This window comes from Mustela putorius, unplaced genomic scaffold (genome assembly GCF_011764305.1).
Source record: "Mustela putorius furo isolate JIRA1106 unplaced genomic scaffold, ASM1176430v1.1 tig00537248_pilon_pilon_pilon, whole genome shotgun sequence".
Lineage (NCBI taxonomy): Eukaryota > Metazoa > Chordata > Mammalia > Carnivora > Mustelidae > Mustela > Mustela putorius.
Window position 1 is genome coordinate 2,681,147 of NW_025422387.1, and position 19,335 is coordinate 2,700,481.

Here is a 19,335-nt window from a genome sequence, read left to right on the forward strand (position 1 = left end):
CGTCCAGGACAGAGGCCACCACCAGGCCCGCGAGGAGCAGCAGGGAGTCCAAGACGTCATTGCTATGGTGGCTGGAATCACCATAGCAAGGGCCTGCCTCACAGCAGGGACCACAGCCACTTGGGGCCCAGGCAGACAGAGGCTTCGGGGGGTAGCAGGACCTTTCTGAAGGTCCCCAAGGCCACATGCAGACGCCAGGTCTCTGGTGGTTTTATGGAGCATGCATCAGAGGGGTCGGGAACAGCTCCCCTGCCTGAGCGGGTCACACACTTTGGTGCAAAGTCACACAACACAGCACTCTGCCTCGGAGTGCGGGTGGACAGGGGCACCTGCTTGGGGACAATCACTTCAGGAACTACTTGAGTGAACATGAAACATCCACACGCCACATCCACCGACAGGGCCAGGGGCTCCGTGACGACAGAAGCCCGCGGCAAAGCCCCCTCCCGGATTCTTACTTAAAATCGTCCTTCAGCTTAGACCTGTTTCTTCCTCGGTGCGGTCTGCTTTGAGCCTGGCCTATTTATAACCCGGCATCTGTTCGCCTGTGCCTCTCCTCCTCCTATCAGGCGCACAAAACAAGCCAGGCTTGGCTTCTCTCTCAAGAGTCTCTGAATGAACCGTAATTCACAGCAGTAGTTTTGCTCTTAATTTTTAAGTATTTATGGCTGAGTCTGAGGGGAAGGAAGTATGAGCAATGTGACTTTGTGCATCTCAAGCAAAAGGAGGAATCTAATTTCACAGAAAGAAAAGGGAAGCTGCATTCTGAGACCTGAGACCTCTTGTCGACTCGGAAAACACAAGCCTGCAAACGAGGAACAGCACCCAGTAAAGCCGGGGGCCGGCCCACCGTCCCCTGGCTGTGGCCTTCCGTCCCGATGTCTCCAAGGTTCCTGTCGAGAGAACTCTTGAACAGAACAGGCAAGATGCTTAGTCACTTCTCTGGAGAGGCAAGAGCCCAGGGAAGACAGAATAAATATGATTTTTCCTGACTTTTCTATACTCCAAATATACCAGGCATGATGATTTTATGAGCAAGCCACATTATATCTAATACATTTTTATGTTCCTTGCCTAAAAAAGTGACATTCGCTGTGCAAAAAGCACTAAAAATAAAAGTGTAGTTAGACATTTCAGTTTTTTCCTAAAATGTCTGTTGTTTTGCCACACATACCCCACCCTTGTCTACAAGGTTTCTAAAAACGCTCCTCTCTATAGCTCGTTAACAGGCCTGTGACCGGGCGGACCAGAGCTCCCCTCTCTGGGGAAAATGTGATTCCAGCCACCATAGCAATGACGTCTTGGACTCTGAACACACCCAACGTGATTTCATAAAATAGGGTGGTTTGAACAAGGTCAACTCACTCCTGCAAAAGGGCAACTGGCCGCGGCCTGGCCAGTGTTACTGGCAAAAGTCAAGGCTTCGCCCCCGACATACCCCTCCCTCCTGCCCTGCCTCCCGAGAAGTCACCCACCGGCTCCTGGCGTGTCTAGCAGCTCTGTGTCACCTGGGATCCAGAGCCAGGTAATAAGGGAACCGCGCTCACTCCTCCCCCTATTCTGATGGAAGTGCTCTGGGAAAAGCTGTGTAAGGCTTTAAAATGATTCAAATGTAAATGTCCCCTTTTTATGGAAGGGATTCAGACTGCTTCTAGGCAAAGGGAACATCTGTAAAAGCTAACTCAACTAGAGTAAGAGAAACATATTTGATTTTCAATGCCACCATCAACTCCAGCAATAGCCAGAAAGGCGTCTGGGAAGAGCTTTCTCCTCTCGGATAATCCCCTTCTTCTGAGCAGGAGAGAAGGCTATGACCAGGTGTGACCCAGGCCTGCGGGTTTCCTCCTCCAGGCTACGCTACCTGAGGGGGAAGTGGGAAAGCGGGTCTGGAGAGAGCTGCAGAGCCGCCAGGCCAGAAGCCCCGGACATTTGGAAGGAGTGCCGGGGGCGCAGAACCCGGGAAGGGGGTTGGCTCCCGAGGCCACCCCAGGAGACGTCGGGAGCTCCAGGCGGGGACAGTGCTTGAGTCAGAAAGAAGCTTCGCAGTCAAGGCCAGGAGCGGTGTAGACAGACAGGAGGCGGCCAAAAGTACCAAATGCACCAGGAATGGTACCTCCGAAGAGTGACCTGGTTAGATGCCGAGGACGCAGCAGCGCCTCCTGAATGACGCACGGAGAAAGACACATCACGGCTTCCAGGAGGTGGCGCCCAGACCTAAGCAGTGGGAAGCACCTGCCCTGGCAAGACCAGCAGCTGCACCCCGGAGACGCAGGTGTCCTGACAGGGGAAGGCAGGCTGAGGGCCGCTCCGGAGCACAGGACCCAGGGGGAGCGGAGCACGCGGACAGGGCCACACGTCACATGACAGCATCCCACGGATGCCCGCTTTCCTGAACACAGCGACCCGATGAGGGCTCTGTGCGGGAGCGTGCTTGCGGTTGGGAGACGCGTGCTCAAGGACTCAGGGTGAACGGCTGGACTCTGCAACTCAGGCTCGGGGTGGGGGGCGGCAAAAAGCAAAAGTGTGTGTGTGTGTGTGTGTGTGTCTGTGGGTCTGTGTGTGTGCGGGGGGTAATCTCTGTGTGTCCATGTGTGGGTGTGTCTTTATCTGTGTGTGTGTGTGTGCCTGTGTGCCCATATGTATGTGTCTGTGCATCTGTGTCCGTGTGTACGTCTGTGTGTGCACCTGTGTGTGTAACTGTATGTGTGCCTGTGTATGTGTATGTGTGTGCCTGTGCGCCTGTGTCAGTATGTCTGTGTCCATGTGTGCCTGTGTGTCCGCTGTGTATCCGTATGTGTCTGTATGTGTGTCGGTGTATCTATGTCTCCGTCTGTATGTGTCTATGTCTGTGTGTGTCTGTGTGTCTATGTGTGTGTGCTTGCACACAGAGACAGTGGCCACACAGGAAGCAGCTTTCAGAAAGCACTAGGAGCAGATGCCGAGCGCACGGAGGCTGGCAGAGTCCAGCAGCTGCACCATGAGCCCACCGAGTTCTTTCTGCAGCTTCCCTAAAGGCTCACGGCTATTTCAAGCATAAAAGGTTCACTTCACTGATCGACAGGGACAGAATCTCAGGCTTAGTGGCGAAGCATTATTTCAGGGGCCTCTGTAAAGCCGGCCTCCTGATGAAATACGCAGGGAAACAAGGAGTGCGTGCTGTGGGCTGAACTGGGGGTCCCTGAAGTTGTACGCGGAGCCTGAGGCCCAGGACCTCGGAATGTGGCCTCGTTAAAAGAGGGGACAAAGTCAAGGATCCCAGAAGGGGGTCCTAATCTCATCTGACTCATGTCCTTACGGGAAGAGGGAATTGCGACAAAACGCACGAGCCCAAGTGTGCGCATGGAGGGAAGACGAGGTCAGGGCACGCGGAGAAGGCGGCCGTCCACAAGCCAAGGCGCGAGCCCTCAGCGGACCCCAACCCTGGCCTCCCCAGCCTCAGACTTCCAGCCCAGTAACCATGAGAGGCACGTGGCTGTCTATGCCGCGGCCTGGGGTGCTCAGTGACAGCGGCCAGAGCCAATGACTGTGGCCTGAGAGCTTCTCTCAGCTGCAGGCACTTTATACCGTGACCCGGAGGCTCTCCAGGGTTTTGATCCCAGCCCACGCATAGCTCTGTCTGACCACGCCATAGAGCGCACACACATCCACGCCTCTAACACGACAACCTCGTGCAACAACACGGGCACCTCTCCTAATCCTCGAGGTGCTCACGGCTGCTACTCCCCCGGCTACACTGCCTTCTTTGTGCAAGGCCGGCGGGCACCCCCCCACCCCCCGCATTCACAAGCACCTACGGGGTCCTGGCCGCACTGTGGGAGTCAGAGGCTCACCCCGGGGCCTCCATCCCCGTCCCGGTGGCGACAGGCACCACAGCAGCGCCTGGAACAGCAGCCCAAGCTCAGTCTTGGACCTCCATGCTCCCCCGCCACATCTGCAGAGGAGCTGCACGATGGAGTCTCTGGGGAGGGGGTGCAGGCTGGCGGGGTGGGGGTCTGGAGTACACGCCCAAACGGCTGTTTTCGCCAGCCAGGAGTCCCCAGGGGAGCAGACAGAGGGTGGAGAGACGTACCCCAGCGGAATGCACCATGCACTTGGGCGCCCCGGTCGTGCCCGACGAGAACATGATGAAGAGGGGGTGGCTGAAGGGCAGCTGCTCGAACTCCAGCTGCGGGGCCTGCGCGCCTTTCCCGGTGGCAAGAAAATCATCCAGGAACACGCTGGGGGCAGAACACACAGAGACGGACAGTGAACATTCCGGAAGGCTGGGTTGCATCTGCCGAGGCTTCCCAGGCTAGACGTGGCCGCTCGCTGCCCTCTACTGCTACGTTGTAGGATTTCCAGGGAAAACTAACCTTGTTTGGAAGCTCTCTGGGAGAGAGGGGGAAAAGTCAGATCTCTATGAATTCGCATTCATTCACATTAATTGAAGGGAAACGCACCGAATGACTGAAAATTCCAAGCTGCTTTATTAGCATGCTGACAAGACCAAGGGCTATCTCTTCTGAGACTCTCTGGAGGGCTTTAACACGCACTGTGCACAAGGACCACTTACAATGAACATGTCCCGTCTGCAGGCAAACTCGGGGGAAGGAAGCTGTGCCGGCCCCTGTGAGAGCAGGGCAGGAAGGAAGGACCAGACCCCTGAGCTCCTCCACGGGAAGGTCGGGGCGGCACAGTGGGGCCGAGATCTGAAGACCAGATCCCATGACAGAGATGCTTCTGGGCAAATGTATCACGTGTCCCGAGGAGGAGAGTAGCTCGGTACAGATATCTGTCCCGAAACAAAATGAAGTCTGGCCGCTGACTACCACCTAAGAAATCCGCCCCCAAAGCGGACATAGGGCATTAACGCGGGTGGCCAAAAACCAGCGGAGGAGGAACAGATTTGTTTGCTGAGCAGGAACTGGGCTGCTGAAGCCACGTGGGAGAGGTGTTTTCTCTGTGTTGAGAGGAGCAGGAACACAGACCCCGGCGCTATTCTCTCCGCTGCCTTGGAAGGGAGAAGGGAGGGGGGGGGGGAACCTGCCATTTTGACAAATGAAACCTTCTTTCCAGAAGGGGGAGAATCGGTTGAACTCAGCCTGCAGCACTTTGCTAAGGATAATTACTCTGAAACCAAACGCATCCACACGAGAGGGAAGAACCGCGCTATCTTGCAGGGAAGGCATCCTTAAGGACGAGGCTGTCTCGTGGGGGAGGCGCAGAGGGTTAAAAAGGGCCTGCAGAATAATTCAACTCTGAGCCGCAAACAACAAAGCTTTCTGCTCCAGAGTGTCAGGACAATGATTCACTGTGGAACTCTCCAGCAACGGAAGGCCCACTCCACCGCCACCTCCCCTTCGGACCCCATTTACACTAAGTGTCCGATCTAATCGGATCCTTCACACAGAGAGAAAAACCTTTTCTTCCAAAGGGTCTATAAATCACGGTAAATAGCAATTACTTTTGTTTCTCTTCTAAAAATGAAAATCCCAAAGGGCGGTCCCCCCCGCAACCCCAGGTCTCTGAGCCTGGGCACGTTCTTGTTCTTAGTTTATCTGTGGCATCCTGCAAAGATGAGCCGGGCGGGGGTCCCATGCCCCAGGGGGGACGGCAGGAGCTTCTCACATCGTATCAAGCTGAATGAAGTGGCTCACGGGATGCTACGGGATGCTCTCGTTCCGTTATCAGCCGCTGATGAACACATTCAGAAGGATAAAAGCCGGGCCATGGCGGGACCAGTGAGCCTGTCTGGTCTTCCTCCCGGCCTCTGCGTTCTGACCCCCGACAGAAAGGCAGGGGAGCTGAGTGCGCGGTGGGAACTGGGACCAGGGCTCATCATCTGGCTGTCATTCATCACAGTTGGCAGGGCCCCCCAGTCTCAGGGTCGACCCAAGTGCCGAGCCTGCCCGTAAGGCCCCGCACATGCTGACGCAGATACCCGTGGCCAGAGCGCACCTCAGCCTGCAGCTGTCCCCAGCCTGCAGCTGTCCCCAGCCCATCATGGCTGCCTGGGGCTACGCTAAGTGCACTTGGCCTGGTGTCCACTTACCGAAGAAAGTGCTGTCATCTCCTCATTTTACAGATGGGGACCCCAGGCACAGACAGGTGAATCCCTCACACGGGGTCACAGAGCTGAGACCACCGCCCTCACGGAAGAGTTACTTTGCTGGCAGCACCCTGCGGCCTCCGGAATCCGAATACCAGCAGCTGCCCCCAAACCCTGCTCATCTGTCACGGTCACCTTCGGTGTCACCTCCCCCAGACCTGTGCCCTTCTCTCAGCCCCTGGGTACTTCCTGTCCACCTCCTGCCCCACAAGAAGCACAGCCGTATCTACTGGGCCCAGTGGTCACGGCTCACCCTCCCTGTAGGTGTGGCTCATGCCTCCCAACGACCACAACCCCGGAGCTCAGCACCTAGACGTCCCCCCTCAGCACCCCTAGAAAGCAGCCTGGACAAAACCCAAGCCACATGTCGGTTGTCTACCCCCAAAAAAGACCCCTGCAATCTCCTCCCTGTTCCCCTGCTCCCCCCGACAGGGCAAGACGAGTAAACACACCTGACCTCGGAACCCCCCATGATGGTTTCAAGAAAGGAGACAGGAGTATAACCCCAAGAATCTGGAGGCAAACTCAACTGTGACCAAACCACAGCCCAGTTCCTGAATTCCTCTTCCAAAATAAACTGCCCCCAATACTATGAGGTACATAAGTGAGGGATGCATCAGCTTATAAATGTCAGAAAAAAAGAGGAAAGTGCTATTAGCAATAGGGACAAAGGTCCTACAAGGGAAACATACACACACGAGCGTGTTTACATGTACACACGTGCGCACCCACACACGTCCATGTGGCAATTTCTATTCCATCAAGGAACTGGCCTTGACCGGACACGTCAAGTCACAGCAAAGGGAAAGACAGAGGACTCCGGGGCTCTCTCCATTCTGCTGCAAAACTGCCGCGTGGCCTCGGGTACCCACGTACAAACTGTGATCTTTAACCGAAACCTCCCACACCTCTAAAATGCTACGCCCCCCGTGAAAGGATTCACAGACCGGACAACCCACTGGGACTTCCGGGGGGTTCTGCCCGGAACCAGCGATCGGCACATGGCGGACTTACCTATTTGGAATCTTGGAAATGTCTATCTTCTCTTTCGAGGCAATGTAAGGAATCAGCACCACCTTCTTCAAGTCCGGAAGTCCTGGGGGGAGGAGGGGGGAGCACGGGCTTACAGGCCACAGCATTCGGGCGTTGGTATTTCTCACAGAGTGTAACACAACAGAGGGACGGCCCACGCGGGGCCCCGGGGGCCTCGTATCCGTGCACCCTGCGGCCTGCCTTGCTAGCTGAGACGCGGGAGGGCCACCCACCTTTCACCACCTGCTGCAACTTGTCCATGTGGCTGTACTCTTTGCCGTTGTACACGACGGCCTCCACGGAGAAGATGAGCTTCGGCTGGATTTGAGAAAAGCGGTCCAGGACGCCCTGCAAACAGAAGGAAAGGGTGGTCGCCATCAGGCACGCCAAAGGCAAACAGCCTCAGCCACCGACGGGACCACGTCGGGGGAGAGACCAGCGGCACCGTCCACCAGCCTGACTCCCACGCCCCTATCAGCCACCGCCAACGCGGAAAGCCCAGCAAACCACAGCTCATGGCTGAGACGGGACCGTCACTTCAAGGACTCGACCTACAGAAATACCAGAAGGGTGTATACACACACACACACCGAAGAGCAAAACACAAGTCTGTAAGACGGGGAAACTGGGGGCCGAGTAGTGGCCCTTCTAGAAAGAGCCCACACTTTGCAGAAAGAGCCTCAAACACAGCTCCTCTAGCGCATGGGAAAGACGACTCGCCTTCCAGGAAGGCAACTCGCACCACAAAGCACCTCCACGTCCTGGTTCTCTTCTAATCCTCCAAACGGCGCTTCTTGCCAACGAAATGCACGACTGCATAAATGTGTACACTAATACACAAGCTCTGTTGAAAAGACAGACTCGGGGTGCCTGGCTGGCTGGGGTGGTCGCCATCCGACTTGTGATTTCGGCTCAGGTCGCGATCTCATGGGTCATGGCATCGACCGAGCCCCGCGTCAGGCTCCACACTCAGCCAGGAGTCTGCTTGGGATTCCCTCTCTCTGCCCCTCCTCCCACTGACACCCACACACGCTTTCTCACTCTCTAAAATAAATTAATAAATCTTTTTAATAAATGAATACAAAAAGCAGGCTCACCGCAGCCACGTGTCTGTTTACAGCACACGTGGAACCCGCCACCCTGCCAAGCACACGTCTCTCTCTGGAAGAAGGCTGGCCTCCCACGCAGGTCATACCTGGTCTCTGGGACGGCAGGGAACAGATGGGAACCGACAGGTGCAGCCTCACGACGCGCTCCCCACAGCCCGAGTGGTCTCCCAGGGGTGACAGGCAAATGCACTCCAGCCGGGTCTGCCCCCAAGTTCAGAACACAGTGGAGCCCTCCTCATCCACAAACACGGCTCCTGGGAAGGCACAGCCCAGAACGCCCCTTCCATTCCCTTGTGCATCGGTCCAAGGCCAGCGGCTGACAACCAAACCCGGGTTACTCTAAGAGCACAAACAGTGAAGCCGTGATTCCCCAAGAAAATACCGGGGAGATGGGAACCAGAAGGGAGAGGCATAAAGACCGGGCGCTTTGTCCGTGCACACAAGGGGAAGGGCTACTTGGAAAATTCATGAGGCTCACCAGCAAAACCAGTAGGGGGATAAAAGGCACCATGGTGATGTACACACACACGACAGCAAAATTGTACTCTGAAAGCCCAGGATTCTAAGATGGGCTGAGGGTTGCTGATTTCTCTGGGAAAAAACTTTTTGCCTATAAAAATCCCTTACCACGCACCAAGGGCTGCATGCCAGGCCCCACTCTGGCTTGCTACGGGCACCCACACGTTCAGCCTGCACACCCCCGGAGTGGCTCTGTGTCCTCAATCAAGGTGGCAGTGCCAGCTGAAGTGAGCGGCCCAGTGTTCCCACCAGCCGGGGACATAGCTGGGCCTGCAGGCTGGGACGCTTAGCGGTGAGGCCACCTGCACTAGGAAAGACTGGCCCCACGACAGGAAACCAAGGAGCACTCTCCCGTGAGACGCTGGCCCGCAGGCCAGAGAGACTCCCCAGACCAGGCATGCTGAAGGCTGTGGAGAGAGGGGGCCACACTGCCATCTAATGCGCGCCAGCACCCGCAGAGTGGCCTGGAGAGGACGGTGATCCGCGAGAACAGCCGGGAGGGAGGTGGCCAGACGCTTGCCTAGGTCCTCCCTCCCGGTGCACCACCAGGAGCTCTGCTCTGCGGGAGGTCTGCAGGCAGGGCCACGCCTGCTCCCCACCACCACCATCCAGGGCCACACACAGCTCTCCCAACATCTTCCTGTGTCAAAAACTCCATATCACTCAAGACCACTGGCCTCCTGGATAACAGCTAACATGTCGCGACCTGCGTGGGTGCGTCCAGGGCCGCCCGCAGCCCCTGACAGGCAAACGCAGAAGCATGAATTCTGCGGCCCTTGCCAGCTCCCCAGAGTGTACTGAGGACGCGGCCAGGAAGCAGCAAAGCCAGACCCGAATCCAGGGAGGAACCACCACGCTGCACTGCCTTCCCAGCTCTGCTTCTGAGCAACACAGCTCAAGGGCTGCTGAGGGGTCCGAGGGAACAGTGCCCAGGGACCGGCTGGCCCCAACCTTCCAAGACCCTCTGTGCGGATGCCGCTGGCCCCGAGCAGCTCTCACAGGCTCACGGACAGCCTGGGGCACTGGAGGCAGCACAGAGAGCTCCAGTCCTGGCCGACCCAGGGTGGTCCTCCACGGGGCGAAGCAGGCACAGGCACAGGTAAGCCCCAGGAGAAAAACCATGCCAAGTGGTGAGGTCTGGGGAGGCCACCCCTCCTGAACTCAGCAGAGCTCGGGCCTCACCCCAGTGTCAGGTCACCTCACGTCTCCAGGCCTCTGTGCCAGAGAAGCGCGTCTGTTCCTCCTTTGCACGGCATCGGGAAAATGAGAGGTACCAGGACCACATTTGCCAGGACAGCAAGTCCCAAGGCAGATGTGAGCATCAGGCTCGTACCCAGAAACCTATCCCACAGACGAGATGCACAGTGACCACAGGACCCTGAGCTCCGACGCCGCCAATGGCTGCACCTGCCGCACGTGTGTGCCGACCACAGGCCCGAACCTCCGACACTCATTCATGGCCCTGTCTTCCCACGGCCCGTTTCACACAGAGGATAAACAGCCGGCCAAGGGTGTGCCATCGGCAAGGCCAGGCCCACCTTCAGACACTGGGCTACACAGTCCCGTGCCGGAGCAGGGGCCGTGCCGAGAGCAGAGCAGTCCGATGCCGAGCAGAGTGGCTGGTGGTCAGGGAAGCACCCCGGGTCCTCTAACTGGGGTCTGTCCTCAGGGCTCCTGAGGGCCCCGCATCCCCAAGGCTCTGCAACCAGGAGAGGTCCCTAGGGCCCTGGGTAAGTCCTGTTCTGCCGCTGCTTTGCCCTCCATGGTGGGGTTGAGCGTGAGCTGCCTGCCCCTGCCTGGGTCACTCCAGCAGCTGGAGGCACCGGAGGTCCCTGCGGGGTTCACAGAGAGGAGGAGGTCCGCCCTCCTCCCGCACAGAGCACAGAGAGCACAGATTCAAAGTAAGAGACCAGAAATGGCAGGGAGGCCTCGGGGGAACTTCTGTGAGCAAATCCAGACGACTGTCTAAAGAATATCTCCTGTGGTCATGGATCTGTGGACAGATGACCAGCCCCCTCTAGCCAGATCTCCAAGAGCCATCTGTCACACGGAACACATGCTGACGCAGACCATACACCCAGACGGGACATCAGTAATATTAGAAAAAAGGAAGACTCATTCACTTTTAGATTGAAAAACAAGACTCTGCTCCTTCTGGCTCCTTCTCTCGTTCTCATGTCACCAGCCGTGAGATGGGAGGCCACGGGGACATGGTCGCCTTCCAGACCCACCAGTCCTGCCACACAGCCTCCTGCACACCTGCCCAAGATGTCAGAGAGGGGCAGAGCGCTCGCCTGCAGAAACCGCATGGGAACGTTTCTGCCACAGTGGCCGCACCCCCAGGGGTAGGAATCGGTAGGAACCCCAACTCACGTTCACACCGAAGTCTGGGGATGTGGAACTCCAGATGGCGCCGATGCTCGCTGCGGCCAGCATGGCCTCCACCGCATGCACACCGTTGGGTAAATAACCTGTCATTGGGCACAGGGAGAAAGGCCTGGGTTCAGGGTACGCTGGACACGGCAGACCTCTAAAAGGTACCGCTGAGAGAGAGGGCAGGAGTGGGGAGAGGGGATGCTGGCTCTCGCTGGTCCAAAGAGCAGGGCCAGCCCCACCTCACCCCAGTGCCTGGACCTTGCCCCCTCAGAACGCCCCACCACTTATCACCAGCCTGTCCATGTCCTACTGTCACCCCCTCCAACCCAACCTAACCAGAGCGATCCCCCCAGCCCCTGCAGGATCCGGCCCCGGCCTCCATTCCCTCCACTCTGCCTCTCACACTGGGCTCAGTCCCAGCCTTCTTTCAGTTCTCCAGTTCATCTAAGCTCCTCCTGCCCCAGGGCCTTTGCACAGGCTATCTCCTCTGCCTGAACACTCTTCCACACACACCAGCCTTCCTGACTCTGCAAACTCATCATTCAGCTCTTAATGCAAATGAGACTTTCTCAGAGATGCCCTCTCCAAGGTCACCCCATAAGCTCGAGTTCCCTGGCCAGTCCCCACAAAGCACACTCTATTTCTCCCTCACCAAATTAACCTCAACAATCACCTACACTAATAGTCGTAAGTGGCCATTTTATATCTGGTTCTCAGGGGAGGGCAGCGACTTTGCCTGTCTTGTTCTTTGCTTTATCAAGTGCCTCTTACCATGCCCGGCATATCAGGGCCTTCATACTGGTGAGCGGCTGGCAGGTGCATGGAGGGAAGGAAAGATGGACAGACAGACAGATGGAGAGGGAAGGCGAGGCAATAAGGGAATGAAGACGACGAGCAGGACAGTCACGAGACTGGAAGAGAAGCACCACAGACCCTCCATCCGGCAGGAGGCTGGGCTTTTACCACAACAGACCGAAAGAATCTTTGTGTCCAGTGGGACTGTGGTCCATTAAACAGATCATCCTAAATGTTCCAGAGGAAAGGAGCATGCACGAGGCATCAGGGAACAGGGGGCCATGGTCCCCTGGTGACCACAGAAGCCCCACGGTCCCGGCGCCCACGGCCCTGAGCTCAGCTCTCCCCTTGCTTCCCTCCCCACTGCTCTCAGCTGGGACCACCCCGGCCAGGACAGGAGTGTCCCGGGGGGGCAGGGTGCGCCCAGCACCTGCCACAGGCAGGCCCGCAGACGCCTGCTGAGCTTGGTGTGTAAACTGCGATGCCCCCGGGGGCCGGACGGGACCCAGCCCTGGGAGGCTACGCGGCCAGACTTGATGGAGACTGGCAGAGGGCCAGGAGATGAGCAAGTCACAGACAAGAGAAGCCCCCCACGGGCGGCCCCACCGCAGTGTGAGGAGCCCCTCGTGCCCCTCCCCGGGGGTCACTCCCTTGTGCCCCCATCAGGGAAACACAGCCCCCAGCCTGGAACTACGGTCCAGTCAGCGTCCACGCTGTGACACCCACGAGGGCCGGTCGCCGGGGACTAGGCTGACTCTGCAGAGTCGGCTGTGCCCCCCACCCAGGGCTGTCAGCCATCTTCCCCAACACACCTGCTTCTCCATTTCTCCTTCTCTGAGAAAACGTTTGCTTTGAGAAGAGATTTTTTTTTTTAAATGAAAATTGGAAGAAGGACCTTCTGAAATCCTTTCCTAAACCTCAAAAGGGCAGGCTAAATTGAAAGAAGAACCCCAGACACTGAGCCTTCGACCACCCAATGCCTGCCGTGACCACGGGCCCCGCACCCACACTCGCTCACTCCGTGTTCATCACGCACCCGCTGTGCGCCCGCCTCCCTGGGCCCTGAGGCGCGGCAGCAAACAGAAGACAGAGCCGCAGTCCTCTAGTACGGGAGGACAGAGTCGCGTGTGTGCACACGAATAACCCCAAGATTTCAGGTGGTCTCTGAGGAGAACAGAAAAACAAAGCAGGGTGTGCGGAGAGAGGGAGAGAGTGGTGGTGGGTTTTCCGTGGGCTCACAGGGACCAACCACAGGAAGGCCCCCATGAGGGCTAGGACAGGAGGCCACTTGGTGCCTCCCTACTGTCTGGAGCTAGTCAACTGATGCCAGCAAGGCCCCCAGGCCCAGCTGCCGTGCGAGGAGACACGGGCACAGCCCTCTCCTCTGTTTACACATGATAAGGCCGCCCTCTTTGCAAACACACGCTGGATGCCCACTTGCAGTGAGCTCTCTGGGGAGAGGCCCAGCAGCAGCTTCCCCGGCTGTCTCCCCTGCCCCCTAGCCCCAGTCCCACCACCACATGGAGGTGGGGGGAGGCAGGCTAGCATCCCCACCACCCCACCTGCAGGAATGATAAGTCTTCTTATCTGCTGCTGCCTGCCCCTGGGGCTACACCCACCCACATCTGAGTTCACTAAAGCGCCTTGCAGTGGAGAACAGGTTCAATTAGAGGCCTTTAAAGGTCCTCCCGAAAGTCAAAGTGAAAATAAAACTGTAAGAAACATGACTCACCACCAGATTAGGAGAGAACAAAGGAAGGCAGGGACTTGAGGTGGGAGAGGAATGGGGGCGGGGGGTGGGGGGAACGTGGCGGGGGGGGGGAGCCAGGACTCTCATTCAGGTCTGAGGATTCCAACCCTGCTTCCTTCCAGAAGGGCAGTCCCTGCCAGCCTTGCAACCTGCCCTGTGCACCTAGCCCACCACACTCCTGTCAACCCTGCAGGTGCCCTGCGCCCATGAGCCTCAGGGCCTTTGCACAGGCTATCTCTGTTGCGTGGACTACCCTGCACTCTCCCTGTGCCATGACCTTCCCTGTGTAGCCTCCATCAAGCACAGATCACTGAAGTCCTAAAAGGCTGCATGTAATCTGCCATCTTGCAAAAAAAGTGGCCTCAACCTTCCAATCCAGTCCCTCTACCTCAGTCTCCCCACCGCAAAACCACAAGAACCAAAAATACTTACCAACCACCCGGTCTCCTTGTTTCACACCCATTTTCCTCATTGCTGCTGCAAACAAAGCCACTTGTTGCCTCAACTCTTCAAATGTCACCTTCACGATTTCCTCTCTGCCTTCCCCTGGGAAGAGAAAAGGGACAGACTGTAGAGACGGCCCTAAAACACAGGTTCTCCTATTTAGCCCTAAAAGACAGGTTCTCAGTCATAGACAAGGAGGAAAACTCACACAGGTTAGAAACGGGTGCCCGGAAACTTGACACAGAGACGGGTTTACTCAACTTCCTAGAGAAGGATGTCTATGTGGAAGTCAGCCTAAGAGGTCAGCATGACCAGCCTCGCTGTCGAAGAAACAACACATGACAACAGCGAGACATGAATTTCCACCTAACCGACGGCAATAACATAACAGGACAGTGTTCTGGCTGGTGCCCTGATGATCCCAGGGAGACCCGCCCTTGGTGCTCATGGTCTCAGAAGGAAAGGGCCCAAGCCAAGTCACCAGTAGGACACTGGAGACAAGTGACTTCTGAGGCTTGGTCACAGAAGACACAGCAGCTTCCAGTTAGCTCACTCTGGGGGATCAAGCTGCCACACAGTGAGACACCAAGGTCTCCCACCGACAGCCATGGGGGCGCGCCATCTTGAATGTGGAGCTGCCCGCCTCGGTCGAGCCTTCTGATGACACGGCCCCTGCCAACATCCTCGTGCAACTTCAGGGGACACCCCCAAGCCAGAAGCGCCCTGCCAAGCCATTTCTGAACATGCCACCCATAGGAACTGTGAGACACTAAGGGTCTGTTATATTAAGCCATGGTTTTCAGGTAATTTGCTCCGCAGCAACAGGCAATGAGTACAACCAGGACGCTCGGGTAGCGCAGTCATTAAAAGAAGGGGTTTTCCTATTTAAAGGGAGGAAATGGCAGCGGTGGGCAAGAGAGAGCACGCGAGGAAGAGTGTGAAAGCCACTACACACCCGGAATGACCACCATACCTCCTAACCCATGACTCTTGATTTTGGCTCAGGTCGTGGTCTTGGGGTCGTGGAACTGAGCCCCACACTGGGAGCTCCACAATCAGCGCAGGGTCTGCTAGGGATCCTCTCTCTCCCTCTCCCTCTGTCCCTGCCTCCACTTGCATGTTCGCTCTCTCTCTAAAATAAATAAAATCTTAGAAAATAACCATGACTTGACAGTGCATGGGTGTGGGAAAATTATTTGAACATACTTTCAGGTAGAAAGACGTTACTCCTCTGACCACTGTCCTGGATGCAAATATTTTATTCCTGACTGCTAACTGCTGTTCAATTCTATAACACGAAGCTTCACTCCTCCAAACACCCTGATTTCTCTTTGGTGTAAATCTGGCTTTTCCCATTTCCTTAAAGTTATGTATGCCTACTCCTGGTTCTCTTCTCTCCTCACTGGGTAGCCTTGTAATTACTTCTCCCATATTCCCATTCCCCCACGTGACTTCTTATCCTATTAAAATACCCAGCAACCCAAAACCCACTGTTGAAAGACAAAACATGCTGTGCGGGCAGCTGTTCTCAGAACGACCACACTGGCAGGGCTAATCCGTACTGCTTCAGCTTGTACTGCTTTAGCTCTGCTCACTGGAGCCTGAAGACACCAGTGAACCGCTTTCCTTTGGCGGCACCTCGTGGCCTCACGCGGGATCAAACATGCCTGGGATCAAACATGGGAGGGATGGGGTCTACTGAGAATGTCTGAGCCAGCGGGAAGGAGAGAGAGCTCCACGAGCACCTGCACTCAGCCGGGAGAGTAGGAAGGAAATCAGGAAAACACACAGAAGCTGAAGCACAGTGACCCTGAAGCCCCCAAGCCAATCTAGGACCCAGCTTAAGAAGGCACCCTATTTGTGGGGCGCCTGGATGGCTCAGTTGGTTAAGCGTCTGCCTTCGGCTCAGGTCATGATCCAGGGACCCAGGGACCCTGGGATCAAGCCCCCGCATTGGGCTCCCTGCTAAGCAGGGAGCCTTCTTCTCCCTCTCCCTCCGCCTGCTGCTCCCTCTGCTTGTGCTCTCTCTCGCTCGAGCTGTCAAATAAATAAAATTAAAAAAAAAAAAAAAAAGAAGAAGAGGTACCCTATTTGTAAGTTAAGTTGGCCCCTGGCTTGAGGGCACTTATTTCCACTGCAAATACAAGGGGAAGCTCACTAGAAGAAGGGGTTCTCCTATTTGAGGGGAGGGAATGGCAGCCGTGGGCAGGAGAGAGTGCGCAGGGAGAAGTGTGAAACAGCCTCCGCACACCCGGAATGACCACTCACTCCCTAACTCAGGCTCAAGACACAGCTGGACCTTGGAAAAGAGGGTCCAGTCCAGCCAGGGAGGGAGAGCGTGAGAGCAGGAACACTCGGCCGGGGCCATCCAGCACTGCCCGCCCAGAAGACTGGTCTGGTTCGTCACTCGCATTACCGGCTTCCAGGCTGGTTCTGTTTTGTCCGTCCAAAGAGCCCATCTGACCTTTCCCACTTTCCCGGTGGAGGAACCAGGACCCAGTGTAGTGCCCGAGGTGGAAGTGCGGGTACATCTGACGGGGGACGAGAAGCGATGAGAGACCCAGTGTTTCCGCCCCTCGGGTTATAACATGTGCCAAGCGGTACTCACCACGGGACCCCAATGCATGGGGCAGGACTGCCCTTGAAGGGCCTCTCGTGGGCAGACAGAACGCGCTAGGTCCACACACCGAACCATGACCAGGACATAAAAAGGAAGGAAGCACTGACAGCTGCTACAGGGTGGCGGGACCTTGAAAGCATGAGGCCGTGCGAGAGGCCAGACACAAGGAGCCACACGATCCCATCTCTAGAAATGCCCAGCATGGGCAAACCCATGGAGAGACAGAGACCGGAGGGTTCTGGGGCTGCAGAAGGGCGAGGCGACAGAGACTGTAGGAACTGGACAGAGATGGTGGCTGACAACCTGGGAAGATGCAGAGAACCACGGACACGAGCCACGTAAGGGCGTGGCTGACTCTCGTGGCTGAAATCCCATGAGAAGGAAGGTCGCTCTCCCGGCTCCCGCCACTCTTTGCCTCCAGGAGGATGCGGCCCCCCAACTGCCTCCAGCTGGTCCCCTGCCAGGTGCTGTGGTGACCACGATCACACAGCGGGCACGCCCGTGTCACACGCACAGCTCGCTACTGAAACCCTGGCGTAAACCAACTCCTATTAGACTTCAAGGGCGTAAGGAACCCCAGGTAAATGTCCTCCTCCATTCATTTTACAAAGCTAAGGCTTAGCCTACTGCTTCTAGCTCAAAATGTGCCTGCATTTCACACACCTAACTGGCGGCCACCGCAGCTGCACCCGGCTCACCTTCCGCGTGCTCCAGGCACCGACGTGAGCCTCCCGCTGGACAAAATCACCCACCACAGAGCCTGTTTTATAAGGAAGTGTCAACTCTCTTGTGTCATTTCCTGACTCCTGCACTGACAGTGACAGACAGCTTGGCCATGAGGGTGTAGGGGGCGTCCGGGACCCTTGTGATCCCGGGGCTGATGGGGAGCGGCGGCCGCTGTCCAGCATCACGGGAGAGCATGGGACCGCGGATCGTGAGCCCGCGACTAGACCTGGATTCAAAATTCCAAGTGCGGGGATGCCTGGGTGGCTCAGTGGGTTAAGTGGCTGCCTTCAGCTCAGGTCATGATCCCAGGGTCCTGGGATCGAGTCCCACATAGGGCTCCTTGCTCCACAGGGAGCCTGCTTCTCTCTCCGCCTCTGCCTGCTGCTCCCCGTTCGTACATGTGCTCGCTCTCTCTCTCTAACAAATAAATAATTTTTTAAAAAATTCCAAGTGCGGTTTCTACTGAATGTGTGAAACCATCATAACATCAGTCCTAAGTTGAACCATCCTAAGTCAGAGACCATCTGCATGCTGCTTCTTACCGTCCATCCCACTACAAGGTCAGCCGTTCTGTTCGACACCAGGTTCCCAGCACCTTGCACCAAGAAGACATCTGAGACAGACCTGGGAGCGAGTGAGTGAATGGATGGATGGACAGGCAAACACCTCCTTGAAGAGCAAGGAAGAGATGCAGGCCTGGTGTAGCGTCCCCAGCCCCCAGGAACACTTACGTGCTCAGCCCAATCTGCATCAGGCTAAGAACTAAGGAAGGGAGCAGAATATTACCAAACAGCCCAAACGCTGCATAAAGACAAGACTCTGGGGCTCGTAACCAATAATATACATCAGAAGCAACTGTGGGCTTTAAGGATAGATGTGAGCCTGGGTCCCATCCCTAAAGATGAGCTCTGGGAAGCCAAGGCAGGAAGTGGACAGACAGGACTTAAAAGCCACACAGGGATTTCAGAGGTATAATCTCAACGGAGACTGGTGCACGCTTGCCCTGTGGCGGGGATGGTCGTAAACACCTCTACACATTCGCTCATTTAAACTCTCCATTATTCCTGAATACGCATTGTCCTCCTCTCCGTTCGACAGAGGCAGAAACACACCCAGAGAGGCTAAGGGGCTCATCCAAGGTCACACAGCTACTGCAGCTCAACTACCCCTATTTCAGGCACTACCTGGACAAGCATCATTAGCTGACGTGTAACACCACTGTAGGTAACGAAGAGTAACTTGCAGTGTAGAGCAGGATTGGAAGGACTGAAAACAGGTGGCAAGATACAAGAACTGGGCAGGTGATGGCAGGGGGCACAGCTCTCTGGGTTTCCCTTGCAAAGGCAGGGACAGCCATCGCAAACACGTAGACAGCATTCGATTCTGTCACCGTGCCGAAACTGGAAGTTGTGAGTCACGAACACCAAAGGTCCACTGAATTTCAGTCTCCTCAGCTGCTGCCCTACTTCCTCACAACACAGTAGCACATGCTGCGTCGAAACTGAGTAAGTAAGGGGTGCCTGGGGGGCTCAGTGGGTTAAAGCCTCTGCCTTTGGCTCAGGTCATGATCCCAGGGTCCTGGAATCAAGCCCCGTGTCCAACTCTCTGCTCTCTGCTCAGCATGGAGCCTGCTTCCCCCTCTCTCTGCCTCTGCCTGCCTCTCTGTCTGCTTGTGATCTCTGTCTATCAAATAAATATATAAAATCTTTTAAAAATAAAATAAGTTAAGTAAAGCTTTGTTACTCAAAGGAGAAACAGTCACCTAGAAAATCCACCCCAAAACACCTCAAACCTTACCAATATGACATAAACCCAAAGGTACTTCAGGCTTACCAAAAACCTGCATTTCACACACCTAACTGGCAGCCAACCACAG

At 56.2% G+C, this 19,335-nt stretch overlaps 1 protein-coding gene across 1 annotated transcript in view; it reads right to left on the reverse strand.

Moving 5' to 3' along the window:
- AACS (acetoacetyl-CoA synthetase) overlaps positions 1 to 19,335 on the reverse strand; it is a 52,760-nt gene that overhangs the window by 24,151 nt on the left and 9,274 nt on the right. Inside the window, exons 4-8 of the mRNA XM_004753075.2 lie at positions 14,102 to 14,215; positions 11,122 to 11,219; positions 7,354 to 7,468; positions 7,103 to 7,184; positions 4,070 to 4,217 (exon numbers count right to left, since the gene is read on the reverse strand). Of these exons, the coding sequence (XP_004753132.1) occupies positions 4,070 to 4,217; positions 7,103 to 7,184; positions 7,354 to 7,468; positions 11,122 to 11,219; positions 14,102 to 14,215 (557 nt within the window). The remainder of the gene's footprint in view (positions 1 to 4,069; positions 4,218 to 7,102; positions 7,185 to 7,353; positions 7,469 to 11,121; positions 11,220 to 14,101; positions 14,216 to 19,335) is intronic.